General features: G+C 39.9%; 1 protein-coding gene across 2 annotated transcripts in view; it reads left to right on the forward strand.

Annotated features, from left to right (window-relative positions):
* The window catches only part of tbc1d22a (TBC1 domain family, member 22a), a 127450-nt gene that overhangs the window by 77599 nt on the left and 26784 nt on the right, over positions 1-23067 (forward strand). For both annotated transcript variants that reach the window (XM_073480716.1, XM_073480715.1), the window contains exons 11-12: positions 682-757; positions 9584-9711. In XM_073480716.1, coding sequence (XP_073336817.1) covers positions 682-757; positions 9584-9711 — 204 coding nt within the window. The remainder of the gene's footprint in view (positions 1-681; positions 758-9583; positions 9712-23067) is intronic.

Below are 23067 nucleotides of genomic sequence, written 5' to 3' on the forward strand. Positions count from 1 at the left end.
CAAGAGCCATTAGCTCTTACGAGTATTTGAGTATTCCACCACTTCACACCGAATCTGAGGCCAGGACCCATTCAAAGCTCACTTGTTATGTTCTAAAGGGCCACATTCACAGTCAGCCCTCTACTTTGTCTCCAGGGCCAGGCATACATGTTTTGTCATGCCAATGTTATTTGTGTGGCCTGCTTTCTCTATTTACTGTTTTGAGAAGGTGGCTGACGCTTTGTGTGAGGTGTGAAATGGGCCCTGGCAAGCATCTGTAATGGCTACTGCACTCTTCTGAAAATAAATCCTCTAAGTGAAAATGGGGAATTTTCAAACCCTCTGAGTGTGACTCTCAGGCCAAACGGCTGCAAAATGTCAATGTGAAACAAACCATGTTAGTTTTCTTCAACAAGGAATCAATTTCACAGCTTGTTGAAGAAATTATAGAGAAGTGTAACTAATATTCTCATTATAAAATATTTGATTGATCTTCTTAGCTCTTGTTTGATCGCTTTTTCTTGCACTTTTTGTTATGTGGACACTCAAAGTTCACAGTATCTGTTTAGTAGTCTGACCTTCATCCTGCTTGCTGTTGCTTTTAATGAGTAATTCGTAATATTTATTTTATTTAAAGTTGTTTCACCGTTATAGACCGAGCCCCGGCCCATATTGACTGTGTCTGATTTCTCTTCTTTTCAGGACAACTATACATTTGCCCAGCCAGGCATTCAAAGGAAAGTCAAGGCCTTGGAGGAGCTGGTCAGCAGGATTGATGGTAAGTCATCTGCCTTGCCGCCGTCTATCCATCCATCCATCCATCCATCCATCCATCCATCCATCCATCCATCCATGAATGAATGAATGAATGAATGAATGAATGAATGAATGAATGAAGTCCTTTCTGCTCACAGCTTGGACATTTTGACTTAATTTCCATTGATTTTGTCTCTTCTCTTCTTAGTCTGGTATTTTCCCAATGCCAGATATATCTGCAAAACATTACACAGACGTCATAAACATCATAACTGTTTATTCTTCACATTCTGTTGATAATTTTAGTTTATTTTTCAACTAAAATTCTTACATATTGCACCTTTAATCTTTGTTCTTACCTATGAACATTTTGGGAGTATGAGAATATGGACTAGGTAAGGCCCATTGTGATCTCTTTGCACCAAGATAGATGGTCCACTGCAACGGTCTTCCTCATTCCTCTCTTCCAACATGAACTAAGTCATTCTCTTCATTTCACCTCGGTGCCTGAGCGAGGCCATGTTTAGCTTCTAAATATGTGCTTGCTGCTTGTCTCACAACCAGAATTAAAAGCCTTAATGAGGATTTTGTTCCTTAACTTTGACTTACAGTTTCCTTAACACTTATCCACTTTCTTTGATAGTTTGAAATCTCATCTTAGAACTAGATACACACATGAAAGTAATATTTTTCTTCACACCTTGAATCACGCTGTCTGTGTTGGTTTGTGATTACTGCACACTTCCGTTGTTTCTCGCTAGTTTTCATTCGCCTTGTTGGTGATTATCGGCACAAAAACAAATGGCCTGCTGAGGGTTAAAAGTTAATGTGTGCACTCAAAGACAGCTCGGTGACATTTTCACACACACTCACAACTTAGTGTTAATTAGCAGTGCCGCTTTTCCTTCTGTATCCCTCTTATCCTTTTATTCATTTTGTCAAAACAATTAATGTGCAGATACGATTTAAATAGTTTTCTATCCAAACTTACCTTTGTCGTTTAAAACCCATGTGGCATCGGCCCTCGATGCATTGTGCAAAACAAGGTCTTATCAGAGCGAGCCTTTGTACAATGGTCATGTTCTCGGCTAACCTTGGTGCTGTCCGACTGTCCTGTCACCCGCTCTGTCAGCCAGAGGGAGGGGAGGACTCACCCGCTGCATGTAAATGGCTGGAGAGAGAGCGCATACTTGTGTGTGTGTGTGTGTGTGTGTGTGAGTGTGAATGTCAGAGAAAGTTAGTGTGCGTATGCAGGCTTGTCTGCTTGCATGTGCGATTGTGAGCGAGTAAACTTGCCGATAGAAAGGGCAAGTGTGTAAAAGCGTTGTTGTGCGTGTGTGTGTGTAAAAAGAAACTGATGTGTATTGGAGTGTATGTTTAAAAATGAGCGCATCTTTTCTATGTTTAGAAAAAAAAACCTGAGAGCTTTGTCACACCCCAGCAATGACATAAAAAATGACTCGACATTTTTACTGTATCTTATTCCATAAGTGCCCTGTCATCATAGCTGGGGCAGAGCCATTTTATACCTCGCTAGCTTGACATTACCCTCTCTAATGAGATCACAGATAGCTTTTATCTCGTGTTACAGGATTGTTTTTCGCCCTCGACACAGCATCTGTTTTGGGAACAATGGCCTCTCATCATCTCCTCCAAAATTACCTATCAGCGCTTATCAGATGCAGGGTTATCCAGAGTGTTGTGCACTTTGATGAAGGGTGGAGCCCTGTCTAGTGACAACAGGCAGATATTTTGCTTTAACTTTATTTTCTACGCTGAGATTTCACCCCTGATAGAAATCCTAAGTTGTGGAATCAGTTTTTATGAGAATTTGTATTGTTTTTTTCTGCGTATTAATGTTTCTTTTGAGGTTACCAATCCATTCAATTACCAGTATAATAATATTTAATCTTGCAGCTCATTAATTTTAGATCGCTGGACAAAACCTGTTGCAAAAATGACAAAAAATCCATTATTCTCCATTAGAGCGAGCCCAGGTATCAAGAGCAGAATGCTTTGACTGTTGTTTTGGGGACCCTGGTTTCCTGTTTTGAGCTTGTATCAGTTGTAGATTTGATACAGAGAAATGAGTAATTGACGGAATATTTTTTAAGACAACGGGAGGAGAGACAAAGGATGGCGGGAAGAAGGAAGGAGGGAGTTTATGATGCTTCGACCTCATCTCAGTGTTTCATTGCATTATTGCTGGCAGTACTAGGTCAGTAGGGAAAGGACATTGCTGATCTGTCTGCCTAACACACCTTCTCTGTCACCTTCTCTGCTTCTTTGTGACTGCATCTAACTCCACTACAGGATACTGAATGTCAGATAGAGGGAAACACACACACACACACACACACACACACACACACACACACACACAGAGGGAAAGGAAGTGTTTTAATGGGCACATCCACACCATTTATTACCTTCTAGATCTTTTAGCACAGTGGGGGGGAGAGTAGGAAACAACCAATCTCTTCCTGTCCTCCTCTTCCTCCTCTTTATCCCTATTTTCCCTTCCTCAAACTTAACTTTTCACTCATTAAAAAGGAATGAAGCTTTAGGAAACCAAGAAAAATAGAATTTCTAATCAACAAATACACCTTTGATGGGAGCAGCTACATCAACACATGGGTATATATGCACTGACCCAACCTAGATCAGCCTTTTATTCATTTAATAATTCAATGATTGGCTGTGTCAAAGGAAGCAGATATATTTAACAGAATTAAAACTGCATGATTTTGAGAGTCTAAAGATACTTTGGGATTGCCATTTGTTGCACAAGGTTTCCAGGATAAGGGGCGATAGCCATCATTTGCCATGTTTAAGCCCTGGAATAGCTGACAAAACATTCCCTTCTCCCTCAGGTGCTTTGACAAAGGTGCCTCGTGCTCAGCTGCACAGAGTAATAAGGGTCAAGCAGAGCATTTCTCAAACGAACATTCATGCTCCGTCAACTTCCAAAGTATGACAAAGCTGAAAATATTATTTTTTGTACAAAAGAGGCTTTAATGATCAAACATTTTCTGCAAGGCTTCTTTTGATCTTCATTTTTTTTATCCCTCTCCTGTGAATTCAGCCCTATAATATAATATAAGCTCTAATTGAACTTGAAGTGAGGCCGAAAACCTGCAAAGATTTGCTAAAAATTATAAAAATCAAAGCTGTGTTTATTTCACAACTTTGATTCTTTTAGTTGGAAACAGTGGGTCACATTTTTGGAAGGTTTTTACTTTGAAATTTCTTTGTTTCTCTCTCTGCTTGTCCCTCCCCCAGACTCCCCCTCTCTGTAATTATCCCACTTGTAATAAGTGACGCTAACTCCCATTAGCCTTGCTTGATGCTAGCACGTGTACCTTCTCAAAAGACAAGCCACTTTGTTGGCATGCTTGTAATGTTCCTCTGATCTCTTTATCTCTGCCTTATCTCTTTCTGTGTGTCTGTTGCACGCAAGTGCATTAGCACAAGTTCATCAACATGCAAATTGCCCAAAGGTGAATTTATTTATGTAAATGAGAGGATGCACTGGCAGCGCATGCTCTCAGCCTGAATTGTGTAGAAAGGCTGGTAGCTGTATTATGAGGCTATATTACATAATGAAAGGCAGAAAAGGGCTACAGTGTGTTTTCATGGGTTTGAAAAAAAAAAAAGTAAGATAATTTGCCTTTCGGTAGCAGAAGTTGCTTTTTGAAGTAGCTGTGCATTTTGTGTACATATTTAGTCTGTTTGATTTCCATTTGTTTAATGTGTTTAAGTGTTTTTTAGCCAGCCTTGTTGACTAATTATTATTAATTCACACCCTACGAGCGCTTTTTAAAAGCCGTATTTGCTTCATATTCACTCCTGTTTTGGTGTCTTTCAACCTGGCCATAAATCAATTACACCAGCTTTCCCTGTCTTCCCACAAAGTCCTTCATAACCTCCACATATCAGCCCTACAATGTTCCTACCCTCTGCTCTCTTACCCTTAGCATATATGTAATTAACAAGTAAATTAGTTTGTGGGGTTAAACATTACTTAAAGCAACATTATGTAAATTTTTACCTCAAAAAAGCGTCAAATGAAGTCAGAGGAAACTAAAGTAAAGTAAAACAGTACGATTTGTGTTGTCCTCTAAGGCCAGTTTGTTTATTCAGTTTATTCAGTCATGAAAACAAAGAGAGTTTATTTAATTAGTTTGTTTAGGCATAAATGAAGATCTTTCTCTTCTGATTAAAGTTTCTTCCACTAGAACTACATAGTGCACATTTTAAGCTAGCATTAACAAAGTCAGTGGCTAGAAATGTGGACCGTTTGTGTTTACCAATGTCTGACATTAGCGAGGATTAGCAAACGTTCAATTATATGCAAAGATTGGCACAAAGTATAGTGCGTACGCATAGTGATGGCTGAGTTACAGAAAAGCAAGCGATGGTGAACAAACAGAGCCATGTTTGTATCCACAGTATTATCTGTTTAAATCTTGTGAGACTTAACCAACAGAGAAATATGTAAAGGTTAAGGTGAGACGAGAACGTTCTGTTTATATATAGAGAGGGATCGAGTGGAAACGTTGACTGTGAAAGAACAAGCAAATGACAAAGATTTTAAATAAAGCCACTCTTTCAGAACAGACTTAGTGAAAGTGAAATGGTGGAAGAAAAAAGCCAATAGGAGAGAGGAAGAGGAGAAAAAAAAAGATGTGTAACTGTAATTACGTTTTGTACAAAGGAGAGCACGAAGTCAGGCAGAATTTGGCGTTTTCAGCAGAATCCTGCGAGCAGCTCACTAGTCACTGTACGACCTCTGACCTCCTGCTGTCCACCCGCACTTCACCAGCCACGGGCTACATCCCACTGTGGAGAGCTGACTGGCTAGCATCTCACCTCCGTCCTAAACTTTAACCAGCGGTAGGAAAGGAAGACAAGACTCATCCGTCAATCAGTGTCTACGAGAGATGTCATCCCTAACCTCCCTCAGCCCCCGTGACTACGCTACCCAGCATGCTGAGCACCGTGACAGCTGGACAGCAGGTTAAAAAGTCACGGTTTTGGCGCTTCAGTTTCTCCCTGTTGTTCTTTTTTAAAAAAACATTTTATAATATTGAATCTCCTCTCTTCTCTTCTCCCACCGCAATAACTCCTCGTGACAAACGACTCTCCCTTCCACCGCTGCCCCACCGTGCGCCTCTTCCTCTCCGTGTTTGGTGAAGTTGCTAATATTAGGCAGAGCAAGTTCATTAGTGCAATTTAACATTGTCTAAAGTTGTTCCACTCTCTCCCTCTCTGTTTGGCAGCTAGCTAAGATCTGTCACCATGATGCATTCGCCGTTAATGAGCTTGCCTTGTTTATGCTTTTACAGCAGCATGTGATAATTAAACTGCAGAGAGGAGTGTGAAATAATCACTTTGTGTTTACTTCGCACCCAGCTCATGTGGTGGAGCGTGTGCGCGTAATTGTTAAACATGCATGTGCGAACAGTGCAAGACAGGTGTCATTCAAGTGTGTGTGTGTCTGTGTGTGTGTTAATAATGTATGTGATGTTGGCAGGAAATATTTTATGTAATGTGTCGCCAATTAAAGCTTTATGAAAACTTTATGTGTGTGTGTGTGCGCACGCGTGTGTGTGTGCTTATCAGTCAGCTCCGATTAAGAGCACTGAGTGTGAGAGAAGGGGATGCTATAGTTCCTCCCTAACTGGCTTTTTCTCATAGATTCTCTGACAGCTCTTTAATTACAGCTCTATTATGAAATGTGTGTGTGCGCCTGTGTGTGTGAGAGAGAATGAGTGTCATGGATTTGACGACTATGAAATAGGGAGTCGCTGAATACTGAGTGGTATTTTTAATCTTTTGTTATGTAGAGAAGCATAAAACAAACATTTATCAAGAACAGAGGAAGGAACAAAGGCAGCCACTCTCGGTGTCACAGCCCCGTATGCAGCCCCTTTTTCAACTGACACTGCCGCTTCTCATCCATTCTTCTTAGCCAGCGTTCATGCCAGCCTGCCACACCATGACACCGACACTGACGCTGACATTTGAACTGCACACTGACACCACATTGAGACGGCCTGATGAAATGTACGGTCCTCTCTCTCTCTTTTTCTTTCTCTCTCTCTCTCTCTGCCTTTTCTTTGAATCAAAAACTGAATCTGGACCAGCCAGGAGGAAAAAACAAAACATTTCATAGGTATACAAAAGTCGACAGATGTGGACATCTAATAGCCCGCTGATGTTGATGTTTTGAAAGTCGAGCGTCGTCTTGACTGATTATTATATTCAGCTGTTTCTTGGTGTTTTCATAGCTGTTATTGATGCTGCAGAAGTTTAATTAATGTGCACAGAAGAATCCATTATATCTACTTTAAAGAATGAGTCCGGTGATAAACTCAATTTTTCTTATTACCAGTGACACCCATGAAAAGACCAGAAACTACAATGACCACTTAAAAGTATTGACTGTGAAGCTATAACCTGATGTAAATAAAAACGCAGTACCTGCAGTTGCACCAAGTGTGTATTAATCTGCTTGGAAAAATAGTTCCAAACAAAAACATAATTTACTCCTGTTTGAGTCATGTTTACAAAAAAACTACAATGCCCAGCTGTTTTAGGAAATAATGTAGTAATTTTCTTAAAATTAAAGTCTATATTTGTGACATGTTTTTAAGTTTTCACATCATCAGTAGAAGCAAATTGGCTTGGGGAAGTCATGTCGTATTGAAAGATGGACAAACACATATTGTTTCCTGTCTTTTCATCGTATTCCTTTTGAGTAACAACAAATATACACACATTTCTTTACATCGACTCACTCCCATGCCAATGGAAAGTCTTTTAAGTTAGAAGGACATGAACTGGGAATTGCTGTGACTCCCTCTCCTCAAAGTTACTAATGTCACACTGATGATTGGTTACAAGTTCTCTGCCCCATAAACCAGAAATTTGTGAGTTAGTATGACTTGATTATAAGCCTTACTCTGGCTGAAATTTGGCAATGGCAGCCTAAACAAACGGAACCGAAAATAACAGTAAATATTTCACTGGGACATGATTAATATTGCCGATGTGGATAGTCAATATTTGCTGTTCTTCTCCTTGGCAACTGCTAAACCTAATCATGTGACCATTGTTACACAGAGCTCAAACTGCAAAAAGGAAATGCTGCCTGCCTCAAAGAAAAACTGAAAAGATACATTACAAAATACAAAATGTCTGTTTTTGAGCGTTTGAATTATGTGTGCCAAACATTAAGTATTTATGGCTTCAATTAGTATGGAGGTAGAGGGAGAAAACACACATACATATGAGCCTTGCCTTGGATTTAAATCAGTGTTGAGCTTGTGAATTATGAAAATAACCGTTCATCCCTTTAACAAAAAGATAAATTAACAAATTTAAATCCCCACAGGCACTTGAAGAGGTTTTGCACCGACTGACCTTGTATGACAGAAATGGAGCGTTTCAATCAGCTGCTACTGGGAGCACTAACGTCAAAGAGATAATAAACACACACTCTATACGTTACATAAACAAGCCTTCTGTCCTCACCTCTGGATGCCATTGACCTACAGTATACACACTCTGTTTCTCACTGGGCTGACACGCAATTGCTTCAGAGCTGCATTTACCACTGAATACACTCTCTCTTCTCATCTCAGTTTGCTGTGCAGCTTTGCTGAGACAATTCTGATAGCTCTGTAATTACATCTCTATTATGAGAAAGAGGCTGTGTACGTGTGACACTGACTGCAGTAGTTATTAACAGAGCGGAGCATTATGAAAGAATCTGTCTACCTACACACTTGTTACTGTCACCATTACTAGAGCAAGATCCTAAGGGAATTTTTTTCTCCTTATGAACATCCACATCTCTATTATTTTCTTTTGCTAGTCTTCATGTGAATGAAGTAGAATTTAATCTATCTGTGATATTGAGGTTTTGTTTTTCAATTTGGTGACTATGCTTTTCAAGGACTTACAGAAAAACTACTGGCCCAATTTTCATGAAACTTAGTGGAAGGGTGAAGCATGGGCCAAGAGCGGATCCAAATTATGAGATGGATCCACAAATACACCTGGTGATATGGCCTTAAAACTCTCCTCAAAAGCACTTCATAAATACTAGGACTCAGTCGAAATATAATACCTTGATGTCGGTACTGTGAGAAAATTGTAGCAATGACTATTGGTGCTTTAACAGAATATTAACACAATGATGTTTTTGATAAATAATCATCAGGAATGTGAATATAGTGACTGAGTGGGTAACGACAACAGTAAAACAGTCTGGCAAGTTCAGAAAATTACATCACTTTACTGTAATGCAGCCTTTAATCTTTATGTCATGTCACAATATCCACAATCTAATCTAAGATGACATATAGCCTAACATCACATTAATGATATAAAACCAAGCATTGGGCATTTTGCCTCAGTGGAATAAATGACATCTTCAGTAGTGAAATAACAGAGCCAATTGTAGAAATACGATGACTCCATATCACAATCCACGTTCTCATGTATCAGTCATCTTCACATTACACATGTAGTTGCTCAAACTTTACACAGAAAGTAGAGTAGGATTGTAACAACGCTGTTTCTGTGTGGCTATGGAAATATAAGTACACACATCATGAGAAAAATGTTCAAGCTTCACTGAGATGATGAGGCTGCAGCTAGACACAACTATATCTTAACATAATTTCACTACCTTTGGAAATATTTCCACACATATATAGTGGTTGTGCTTGCACATTTGCATATCACACAGTAGAAAAGTGGACCACTGGCCCCGACTGAAGTCTGTTCTGTGAGTGCCCTTCTAGTTTTTCAATTGTGATTATTATTATTTCCACAGAGTCTGTGCACCGCCACATGCAGCAGTATGAGGTGGAGTACCTGCAGTTTGCCTTCCGCTGGATGAACAACCTCCTGATGAGGGAGCTGCCACTTCGCTGCACGATCAGACTGTGGGACACCTACCAGGTACAAATCGACACACACACACAGCAAAGCCACTGTTATTGTGCCTTTTTGTTATCTGTCCATTTCTATCTATCTGGCTCTGCATGGGGTCTCAGATTGGGGATATTCTCTGATAATGACATCCATGATTGCTTCAGAAGTGAAGCTTTTGTAATTCCTATCATTAGATCCCAGCCAACCCAGGTGGCATGATGCAACATGATACAGATATTTTTTTAACAAAGGTGTTTAATCATGGCAGCTTTCTCTATGGTAGCCTGAATTATACAGAATTTATGATACAGCCTTGCTACGCTGCTCAGCCCCACCACACTGCCACACAACTGACACATTTGCACTTCGTTAGTTTAACTGGATGTTAGTTGATTAGCTTAGTGTTAGCACAACACATATGGTGTGAGATAGTGCTGGGTTGATGCTTAGTAGTAGCACAAAAACATTAAAAAAAAAAAATAGTGAGAAAGCAAAAGTGAGAAAAAAGAAAAGTTTCTGCTATTTGACTCAGTGGTTCCATTTAATTTTTTTATGGCTGCTCTGTTTTTTGTCTGTTTGTGTGTGAGTGTGCCTTGGTGTGTAGATGTGAGACAGAACAGGATCTTAATCCCATTCAAACACATCAGGCCCTGTTCATTTTGCTGCCCTTTCACATTTACACACAGCTTAATAGGCAGCGCCTACAACCACTGCAGATTGTTAACCTCAGTTGGCGCTGTCAATAACACCTAATGACTGCTATTGATTCGGTGGGGTGTGTGTATATGCCTGAACGTGTGTGGATAGTTCAGGGCTTGAGCTTAGTGCATATAATGGATTTTCCAGTTGGCGCAGTGGTTGAGAGTGTAACACGTGGTTGCAGTGTTTGCTTAGATGAGGACAGCGGGGAGAAGGAGTATCAAGATGAATGGAGAGTTCATTGGTGGCAACAAATGTACTCCTGATTGTTTTCTTCTTCTTTTATCTCTTTTTATTCTTCTCATTTTATGTTGAAATCAGATTGTATAAAATGCAGACATTCCTTGTCATAATTGTTGTTTATATTTGCTTAGAAGTCATTTTTAAGCCTAACCCCCAGATTCCACTGAGCCGTTCTCTGTTGTGTTCCGGCGAACGTGGCCACTGGAGCTGATCGCAGCTATTCTCACGGTTCTCACCTTTTGCGCCACATTGCGTTTCAGAAGCGGCTCTACGCTGTGCTTCACAGAGAATACACACCAGTCTTTTTTTTTTTCTTTTTTTTTTTGAGAGAAGCCACGTCAAACTGCACCTAGCAGATTGAGGCAGACAGAAAGTCACGCAGGAACAGCAATTTAAATAATAAATTTGTATTGTATTTCACTTTACTGCATCAACATTAGGTCACAGCCTGTGGCACCAGGCCAGAAGGAGCTGGAAGGAGGATCTTTGACTAAGATGACTAGGATCTGGACGGCGAGAGGTTTATTCCAAACGTTTCTCACCATTTACACAAATGCGACCAAGCAGATGTTGAATTTTAATCAAATAGCAGCACCTATATGCAACTTGTGGCTGCAGTTAGAAGAAGAAGTTAGTAGAGGGGTGAGTGAAAGCTGATTTAGAGGAGTAAGAGATCAAAAGTAAAGTAGAGTGTTGGAGGATGAGAGGGGATAAAAAGAGAAAGGGTTGACAAGGAAGATTTAAAAACGAGAGAAAATGGGAAGACATTAAAAAATGTAAAGAAAATTTTTTAACCCTGACACATTGCAGTGTACGGCTGAAGTTCGTGGTCCACAGCTTTCAACAAATCATAGCTTGGATGAATGAATACCAAATGAATCATGTCTAAATCTTTATGAACTCTGAATGAACTTCGGGCAGCATGAGATAGATTGCAACTGACAGATAAAAGCCACATAACTGCAAGGATGGTATTTTTCTTTTCTTGCCTTACTTGAATTAAAACACCATGGCCATTTTTTTTGTGTCTGGTTAAGTTTGTCTCCCAAAACCTTGAATGTTGATAGAACTCAAATGCTAGCTTGTAAAAAGTGCATTCACTAATTATATATATAACATTTTACTTAACTGAAAGCTCAAGGTGCTAGCAAATCTTGCAGCATGGTATGACGAATAATATCATTGAAAAATACCATTTTTCTTATCATCTCATGAAACTTTTAATCCTTGTTTTTGTTTTTTACTGAAATTCCTAATTTCTAATCATGCAAAGCACTTTTAATATTTAAATTCTTCAGCATTACCAGTCCGTCCAGAGATTCATAGTATAATCCGACTTTCAGTAATTGATTCCTGCCAGCAAAGATTCTCTTCACTTGCTGCTGGGTCAGCTGCAGTGCAGTACCCATGAACCTGGAAAAACAAATCCCGAACACTCCCAAGTCCTCCAGTTTAAGTGCAGTCTCTCAACTCACATGACTTGTATTCTGGGAACATTGATTTGTTGGCCAAAGAAACCCATTTCTCTCAGAAAAACTCAAGAGCGGCACTATGTTTTCATGAACCCGCCTCTGGTCAGGCATCCTTTATAATTACTGATGGGAACTGAATTTGTTCTTGTAAAGGATGGATACTAAATCATTGCAACAGATTCCACTGCTCTCACATTAAGGAATTTTGTTGTCTTGGGTCTGACTGAAGTGCAGCCAGCTGGCAGCTGTTGTAGAGCTCTATAGGAACATCTTATAGGTGTATTTACATTGCAGAGAGACGAATGGTGGATCATGGGGACTTGTTAAACACTACCAAATTGTCTAACACATAGTTTTTGATGGGTTACTAGTAATTGAAGTAATTCTTGATGAATATATTAATGAATGGGGTGAGTGTGAGAGATACACTTTTATGAATACAGTACATTGGAACCTGTGTGTGACCTTTACAATTCACTGGATTACCCTTTTAAAGTTAGTGTGAAACTCTCGCCAAAATGCAACCTAGGCTAGAATAATTCGTTGTTTTTCACTAACGACAAAACAAGGAACTATCCGTGCATTTATATGGAACTAAGCTTTAGGAGCTTTCCACCTTTACTCTCCTCCATGTTACGTCGCACTCGGGGATCGACGCTTCTCGACTGGCAGGACGGCGGCGAGCGGAACAAGCTACTGCTAGCGTGAGTTGTTCAAAAACCTTCTTTTTCATAAACTCTATGTACACAAACAATGTTCGAAAGGCTTGTGTTCATGTGTAGAGACCATGGTGATACTACGAGCAAAGTTTCATGTTGTGTCGATTCTTCTTAGTGTTTTAAAAATAGCGATTTTGATGCTACCGTAAGGTTGCCCCTAGCACGCCATTGAAAATTATTTTGACCCGAAAACGAAAATACGGTAAATCTTAAAAGTTGCTTTTTCGTCGTAATTATGCTTTTACACGAAGGTTTGACTCAGGTTCCTTCACAAAAGAAGCCTAGGTTGCATTGTGGCGAGAGTTTCACTTTAATGCTCCACAATTAAAAACATTTTTAGTACATGCCTGTGATTAAGAGATTCTAGCCTTTACCTGATCCACCTCTACTGTTAAATAGTTTCTATAATGAGTGATATCTGTATGGTGTCCATAGTAACGAGAAGTTGTTTTCCATTACGCATCAGTTTGGAGCTCAGGATCAAAATCTTCATCCTTCTGAAAGAAGAAAAATAAAATAAAAAGAGGGCAAAATAATCCAAAGAGCAAAATACAGCCAGAGAGACGCACCAAGAAATGAGGGAACAGAAAGTGCTACTTTCAAAATGGTTTTACATCATTATAGAAAATAATACCTTGTCCTGACATTTAGTTACAATCCATGTCTCATTTCCTGAACATAATTCAAACTTGACGTCAGAACTGTGGTTACAGTGCTGGATGAGTTAAAGCCACAGCGGAAGCCACAGAGGAATAATTTTATGACAGTGTTGTCACTACAAGAGTATGGACTACCGGTATCGTTACTATGAGCCATTAGGCCATGTACAACCATTTTGCAGATGATGCGGTTCTATTGGCTTCTTCAGAAGGTTACCTTTAGTGAGCACTGGTCTGATTTGCAGGGAGTCTGGATTGCTTTCATCTGGCTGGGAGTAAGTGAGCCCCAAGTGAAGGAGTTCAAGTATCTTTGGTTCTTGTTCACAAGTGAAGGCAGAGTGGCCGCACCTATGCTGAACTGGACTGCCTTGGTGCTACACTCATACTTACACCATCCACAAGTCTATAAAAGAAACAAGGAATGAATGATTAAACGGCGTTGTTGCTTTGTCGTGACTTCACAGAAACCCAAGTACACATTGCACTTGTAATCCATCCTTTAAATATTTTATGTTTGACAATGTTGTTTGGTTCGCAGCCCCCACACACCCTTTCAGACAACACACAAACACGGACATACACCTTTTCTGGCAGGCTCTGTCACAGTCCCTCACCTCCAGCCCTACCCTGGTTGGGATATGAGGCCATTCTCACTCATGAAACTTTCAGGAGAGCTGACTTCAAGGCACAATACTGTTCTAGTCTGTTCTTTTCTGCACTTGCCTGTTGTCCTTTTTTAAACTTTTTTCTTTAAAAACTCCAGTTTCCAGTGTCCTCTCTCCCAATTATCTTTCCTCTCAACCCCTTCAAAATTGACTCCTCTTTCCTTCCTTTACCCTCATGTCCTTAACCTCTGGCTCTTCTCCACCACATACAACCAGATGAGAGATTTGGAGCGCTTAAACATATAATATGTCACATTTATTAAAATGTCTAAAAACGACACTATGTTATATGTTTTTTAAGTTTTGTACTTATGTTATCCCCAGTTTTTCCAACAGTGCCCAAACCCAGTGAAAGCTGTAGTTTTATTCAAGTAGTGGTGCATTTCATTTGGTCGCTTGTCCCTATTACTTCCGGGGAGAGGGTGAGGAAGGAATTAGGCGATCGTGACTAAATCTAATGTGAATAAAACTTTAATATATTACCTCATCTGTCAAGTCAGATAGACTTTCATCGACAGTGACAAGACAACAACTCCCCTGATCTCACTCTACTTCATGATGTCTTCACACTACGACTTCTGTTTTCACTGTTTTGATTAAGAAACCCCTATCGGCAGAAATTACATATCGTGCAATGAAATTAATTGGATATGCTCCACAAAATAATTTCTCAGTGCTCAAGGATTAATAAATCGCCCTTGATTAGAATTATTTTGGTTAAACAAGCCCGTTCCTCGCCTTGTCAGTATGTTTTCCCTTTTTGCTTGAGCGTTTGTCATGCTTTACTGACCTTATCTCTGAGGCAGGGGTGTGTGGTTGTTGTATTGGCCCCATTTCAATACATCCAAATACGCATTAATTGTTAATGTCTAAACAAACTGGATTTCTTAACTAGATTAATGTGGCTCTTTGACAAATGTTCTTAAAACATGTCCTCGATTCACTACAAGAAAAGTTTTTCTTGTAGTGTCCCTTGTAGGGACAAAAAACAAGTGTCTGAGTCTTGTCTCAACTGCTGATAATAAACAGAAAGACCTTGCCCTTTGCCACTGTGTGTGTGTGTGTGTGTGTGTGTGTGTGTGTGTGTGTGTGTGTGTGTGTGTGTGTGTGTGTGTGTGTGTGTGTGTGTGTGTGTGTGTGTGCGCGCTTGTTCCAGGGGAGATTTTAACCTGAGTGTTGTAATGTCTCCACTGTGGTCTTCTCTCTGCGGTGTGGCCATCTGTTCAGTAGCCTGATCCAGCACGAGACAGCGCTTCCTCCATCTTCCTCTCTATTTCTGTCATCTTCTCTCTCTGCTTTTCTATCTGCAGCATCTTCTCGATATTATTCTTGGTTTTTCTCATTCTTTTTCTGTCCCTGTCTTTGGTTTATTTCGTCAGCAGTGTTGTTGTCCCTTTTCGCTTTTTCTCTATTTGTCACTGTCAATCTTAAGAAGTGGAGGAAAGAAAGAAACAAAGAAAAAGACAGAAAAAGCAGTGATTTAGAGCAGAACACACACACACATGCATTCACACTCACCTCTCCTCCCCGGCAGGCAGACAGACAGACAGACAGACGGACAGACAGACAGGGACCAAATTATCCCTGTTGCATGGAGCATGAAATTAGCAAGTAGCTCAGTGTGGCAGCATTAGCATGGCTGTTAAAGGGATACCGTGACATTTTCAGGTTGTGAAATATGGTCCTTTTCCATATGGACGGGTGAACTTACCAAGCAGGGAGCTATTTAGTGTTGTTAGTGGCCGTGTTGAAAACCAGTGTGTGAGATGTGATCAAATGTGTTGAATCCTGGTGGAAAATTTGGGTAATTTAGTGCAAGAAGGGTCAGAAGATTAGCAAAGATTGAGATTAAAGAGCACAGGGTAATGAATCAGATACATATGTTGTACTCAGTGGTCCTTGTATGTTACTCTGATGTTCTTAGTAAGCACTAACTTCAATTGGTGATAGAAATGAACTAAAGTACCATACAATTTTCAGGTTCTTGACTATTTCCATTTCATGCTTATACTCCACTACACTCCATAGTTGTTTAAAAATAAATGTACTTCTCAAAGTTAAGATGTTTAATCCATTAGTTGATCGACATGTACAGGCAAATATGTTGATAACTGATTATTTGCACAACTAATTTTTCAAGCACATGTACCAAAACTGAAGAAATTAATTAATTTCGATTATTGACAGATTAGTCAGCAGATTAATCAAAAATGGAAATAATAATAAATTGCAGCTCTAGTACTTGACTGACGGTTTTTCTGACACGAGATAAGCATATTGAATATAATGCATTGTTTAGGATTAAACCAGCGGTTGCCAATCTTTTAAGCTTGTGACCTCTCAGAAAAAAAGCAGCTTGTAGGTGATGCCCTTTGTCACGTTTTTTTAATGTCTTTGATTGTAAGCAGTTTAACCAAACAGAGATTTTCCCTGAACCTTTTAGACAGATTAAATAACTGTCTGAGGCCATGAATTTATTTAAATATTTCACACAAAAAAAAGTGAAGATAAAAAACGTCCTAATAAAGACCACAGATTTGTGTTGCAGAACTTCTTTCTGTCTTCTTTCTCTCTCATTAACACCTCATGACCCTCACTGTTTTATCTTGTGACCCTTTGGTGTGGCCCAATCCCTAGATTGGGAACCCCTGGGCTAAATTACCTAGCTTCAAGGTAATTAAAACTAGCTCCACCTCGACCATCAGTGGCAGCGGAATGCTGTTTACATGTGGATCAATCCCTTGTTGATAATACTTCTGTACCTCTACTAAAGTAAAGACCTGAATACTTCTGTCCCCTACGGAAGCCCTAAAGGGCCATGCATTCATACATTTTATTTCCTCCGTTTTCCCGTGATAACGAGTTAATTTCATTTGTTTTCTCGAGATTTCGAGTTATTATCTCGAAATAACAACTGCCGTTTTCCCGAGATAACGGGATAATTTTCTCGAGATATCGAAACTTTGTTTTCTCGAGATTTCGAGTTATTATCTCGAAATAACAACTGCCGTTTTCCCGAGATAACGGGATAATTTTCTCGAGATATCGAAACTTTGTTTTCTCGAGATTTCGAGTTATTATCTCGAAATAACAACTGCCGTTTTCCCGAGATAAGGGGATAATTTTCTCGAGATAACGAAACTTTGTTTTCTCGAGATTTCGAGTCATTATCTCGAAATAACAACTGCCGTTTTCCCGAGATAACGAGATAATTTTCTCAAGATCTCGAGATAACAAAACTTTGTTTTCTCGAGATTTCGAGTCATTATCTCGAAATAACAACTGCCGTTTTCCCGAGATAACGGGATAATTTTCTTGAGATCTCGAGATAACAAAACTTTGTTTTCCCGAGAACGATATAATTCATTCGAGATCTCCAGATAATGACTGTGATATGATAGGCCTGAGATTTCCATCACACACAAGTGGCATGGCATGTCAGTTAGTCTCTCAGTCATCATCCAGTATCCATGGAGACGCCCGGGACCTCGTAGCTGGTCAGCTATGTAGTTAATGACGACATCAGGCTCACTTAGATTGCGCCGCTGATATAGCTGAAGCCTTGCTAACTGTCTTTTTAGATTACGCACACTAATGTGTAGATTATCTGTAATAGCAAGGCATAATGCTATTTCAGCCTGTGTCAGGCCTTGATTGAAAAGATATGCGACACGGTGATCGATATGCTCCTGCTCCTCTGACATTGCTACACTGAATGATGTTTCCTGCAATGATTTAATATACTGCACTATCGTTTTGTTTTCTCAAGATCTCAAATTAATTATATCGTTATCTCAGGAAAACAAAGTTTTGTTATCTCGAGAAAATTATCCCGTTATCTCGGGAAAACAGCAGTTATTTCGAGATAATAACTCGATCTCGAGAAAACAAATTAAATTAACTCGTTATCACGGGAAAACGGAGGAAATAAATGTATGAATGCATGGCCCTTTCCGTAGTCCCCACTGATCTCAATATATTTTCTTATGTAGCCTCAGTCTAATTTTTTCTAACTGTCACTTTCCTTTCATTAAACTTCATCTTGTCTGCCAGTGCATTTTATTGTGAGGCATATTTTGGTATGCTGTTTTTTCCTTGAGATCTTTTATGCGCTTACTTAACAATTCCAGCACTTTCACATTTTAATGTGAGCCACATGCTTTGATTAAATAAAATAAAGTAAAAGGCAATGAAGGAGATAGAACATTTGATTTAACAACACTTCTTTAGAAATTTGATAAAAGATTAAATTCCCCTTGCATTTTTACAGACATATTTAGATCTTACCTTTAGAATTTGTCTGCCTCTAAGAGAATAAGATATTTTCTTTTAACCCAAAGGGCACAGGATACCTACTAAAGTGGTTCTACATGTAATGTGAAGTTATGTTCCTGGGGGCTTCTCTGCTCACATATTTGAAAACCCTTTGAGTATCATATGCACAGACTCGGAAAATTAAAATGCTGCATGGCCTTGGGTATCAACCAAACAGATTCATTCTTCCTTCCAGTGTTGGAGATGAATGATATAGCATGGGAAATGGCAAAACAGAGGCAGCCATTGAGCTTGAATTTCTTTGACAGCATTGTTTAATCAAAAACAGAATTGTTTCTCGCAAGTAAAACCAAGAGGAATAACCTTTCTAAATGCGGTGCTTCAGCTTGATATATTTTAGCTCGCTCACAAATTTGTGCCAAAGTCAATTATCAGACTACACAAGAGATACATGCTCTCTTGAATATGAATAAAACACTTACCTGCCAGCTCAATAAGAGGGAGATTGAGTCACCATCCCGGGGGAAGCGGCCCTCCTCGCTACTTCTGCCTCTCTTTCTCCTATCTGTGGTAATGTTTGGCCTCGTGGTCACTCCGAACAATAAGACGGGCCTCTGTAGACCGGACCTTGATCATCCACACACCGGCTTGTCTTCCAAAATTGCACACACTCACACACAAAATTCTCCTCTTTGTCTGTCTCAGCATGAAGCAAACATAAGCTGCACCACGGTAGCGTTAATGGAGAAGTTAATGCGTTGCGTTGGATTGTTTCCAATTATCTTATTACTGTTGTTCCTCAAATGATCTTAATTTTCACATAAATACTAAATATTAATGTATGCATTTACCCACTCAGTACAGACACCTGTATAGTCTTTTGTTTCAAATTTAACATACACAGAGAGAGAGAGAGAGAGAGAGAGAGGTAGAACGACACAGCAGGGATCTGTAATGGACTGAATCCATGGCAAGGTGGGAATTCTAATTTTATTATTTTTGTTGCTTTTCTCCCCTCTGATTAACCTCAGTGCTTGGCAATTTAAAATGTAGCCTAAAGCAAGACATCACAGACACAGAAACGGTGCTGAAGAAATTTAAATGTTGGTCATTTTTTCCCCTCCATACTCCATCCTTCTTCCTTTTTTTAAAATGGATTGCATCATGACCTGACTTTTACCATCCCAGTCGTCAGCCCTCTTTGCCTTATAGTGTTAAAATATATCCTCCAGTCACACACTCCTCCCCGCTATCCCAGCTCTTAGGTATGAATTACTCGAGGGAATACTCGTACAGCTTGTAACAGTTAATGTCAACTTTCACAAATCACTACCACAGTCAGGTTCAGACACGTATAGCATGAAGAGAGCTTTAAAACTACAACTGGAGCATCAGCGCTCATCGTATTTTATCTGTGTAGTTGTTACATCTGCTCGTTCATCATTTTACATCGCTCCCTCGCACCGTCACCTTTTCACCTTGTCCGGAGTCAGTTCGTCAGGGTATCGAGTTAGTCCCACGTCAGGCGGGTTTTTTTGGGAGGGATGAGACTAGTCAGACAGCCAGCGCAGCAGTTTAAAGACACTGTGACATTGCAAAACTGCTTCTCAATCTGTATTCTACATTCCCTTTCCCTGCTTTGTTTACCTTTAGCCTCCCACCCTCTCTGTCTCTCAGGCACTCCCCCTTCTGTTTCCCCCCCTCTCCCCATTGCCTCCTCTCCCCGTACCCCTATCACCCTTTTTCTCCCACTGTTCCCTCCCACCTCTTCCTCCCTCCTTTGATCAGCAGCGCTTGTCAGTCAGTCTCGCTTGTCTCAGCCAATATGGCTGCCCTGACACAAGGGGGGTGGAGGGCCAGGCATAACAATGGAGGAGGAGAAGAGGTAGAGACAAGTTTGACGGAGTCACCTTGACTCCCATGACAAACTTTATTTGGAAAATCATAATGACGAGAAAGCCTTCAGCTGAAGCAGCAGCAGTGGTTGGATAGGGCAGGAGGAAGTCACAGAGAGAGAAATGGGCTGAGAAATAGAGCTAAGAGATGTAACATTATTTCCACCAAGAGAAGTTGGACTTTTTCGTACTTTACAGTGTGAAAATGTTCATAAAAAGGAGCAGTTATTGCCACCATCATTAATTGAGTACCTTAGGTTTTCTTGTGTATACTATGGGTGTTAAATATAGTGCTAGAGCCAAAGGCCTTTGAGGCAACTCTTGCCACTCGGCAGCCGTCTTGGCAATGCCCCCGGACAGTTATTTCAGGCGAACGAGACCAGGCCCATATCTAAATGAATGCGGAGAGAGCTGTAACGTAATTTTCAATGGTCACTGGGAAATAAAAACTGCATGTATAGAATCAACAGTCCAATATTCTTTTTCTTTAAAAATGGTTCAGAGACTTTGCCCCAAAATAAGGTTGAAATCACCTTTTCCCCACAGGTTATACTTCTACTAAGCATGCCCAAGGTTTCACAACACCAGCTTGGCTCAATCCAGAGTGCCCTGACCTCACGCCATCAGCTTATCCCCCCAGAATACTTGAACAAATATAAATTTAATGTCTAATATTTGAATAACCTCACCTTTCTTGGTATTCCCGTGCAGTAGATATCATCTTCTTCCATAGCTGTAGGAAGTCCGTCTGCAGCCACACCAAATTGGTTGACGACTGGCTTTTGGGAGGAAGAGGCGGCATATGTGTTGTCTCTGGCATTAAGGACTTTTTTATTCAAAATGCTTTAAAGTGTTTGTCTCCTCTCTTATAAGGTCTCTGCAAGAGCTGCGTGTTGATTACCTTAACTTAGCGTAGCTTAGCATGAAGACTTGAAGCAGGGTTGCCTGGCTCACTCCAATGATAAAAATGACACCTTCCAGCACCTCTAAAGGTCCCTTAATCACATGTTGTATCTCATTTGTTTAATATAAATAAACACACAATTAGCAGTTAGAGACAGATAGCTTGCTATGCTGACTCTCAGTAAGAAGGCAAATTAGCTTGTTTCCCAAAATGTCAAACTGTTCCTTTAACAATTCCTGTTTTTTTCCTGGCAATACATTTTTTGGGGGGCATCCAGACACTTTCTCTTTGAGCATTATAATTCAATGTGACTTAAAAATTGGGCTGCAACTGATGATAGTTACTGCCATTGCTAAATCACTTTTTATTATGTTTTTCACAACTTCCCACAGCCTAAAATGACATTGTCAAGTTGCTTGTTTTATCTGAATCAGTCCAAAAGCCAAAGTTTGTCCATTTATGATGAATAAATGGGAAAAGTAGCTTAATGAAAAACAATTAATCAGTTGTGATTGTGATTTGATTAGGCATCTAAATGGTCCAGCACTAAAATGTCATTTTTGATTAATGCATTGAAGGCCTTCCCAGTCAAGTACAGACAAGATTTTTTATTTCTATTGAGAAATCTAATCCCACTAAATACTGTTCCCTTTATAGACCTCCATGACGTTATAACAGCGATGTGTACTTTGACTGGCACCACAAAATTTGCGCTTTAAACACTTGTCATATAACTGAGTTGCACAAATTCAAAGGAAGCATTTTGTTCATTTTAACATTTCTCCTTCTCCCTGTTGCTTAAAAAACATCAAAGTGAACACCAAAGCAAGTCATATACTGTAAACTGTCATTAGTTAGGCTGCCATTCCTGCTGCACCAAGTGGAGGCAAAAGACTTCAAGTTAGTGGTGAGACCATCGTGACAAATCAAAATATCAAGATTGCTTGTTAACAGAATTTGTTTTTGATCAGGATGGATGACTTTTTAGTTTATGGATGACTCCTCGCAGTCATATTAATGAGAAAGAGAGAGAAGAGCGGGTGATAGACAATTGTTGAACGAGACTGCAGGAGGTGACATGTTGGGAGAGCAGAGGATAGATGGATGGGTGATTGAAAAGGAGGGAGAGAGGGGGGAGACAAAAAATAGCTCTGGATTTTAGAGTTTCACATTCCCTCAGAGTTCATTGGTGCCCTCAACCATGAACTCACACACACTCTCACACACTCACAGAGAAAAAAACTCATAGAAGAAAGGAAATTAAAACTGCAAATCTTTAGGGACTGATAAACATTGTACTCCCGTATGCCACTCATACAATCTGTGTTTGTGTGTGTTTGAGAGAGTGTGTGTTTGCTTGCTTCAGTTGTTTGGATTGGAGCTGCAAGGTTAGACCAACAAGCCAATCACCTGCCAGTTTACAACTCACATCACGCTACGCTTCGTTGTTCACAAACACCCCTGTTTTTTTTTGGTTTTTTTTCCATCCCTCACCACACTCTGTAATCTCTCTTCTATTACTCACTTTCTCTATTTTCCTCTCTCTCTCTCTCTCTCTCTCTCTCTCTCTCTCTCTCTCTCTCTCTCTCTCTCTCACACACTCACACACTCACACACACACACACACACACACACACACACACACACTCACACACACACTCACACTCACACTCTCTCAATTGGGAAATTCTGAACATTGGTTTAGCTAAGTGGGAGGTAAAGTAAGAGGAAACCCAAACAACAGACAAACAAAAAGGTGTAGGGAGGGCCAGTCTGTCTATAAAGAGCAGGCAAAAATGCAGTAACACCCAGTGTATTTGCTGACTATTTTCGTATAACACCATGTGTGTGT

This window comes from Pagrus major, chromosome 14 (assembly GCF_040436345.1).
Source record: "Pagrus major chromosome 14, Pma_NU_1.0".
NCBI classification, from domain to species: Eukaryota; Metazoa; Chordata; class Actinopteri; order Spariformes; family Sparidae; genus Pagrus; species Pagrus major.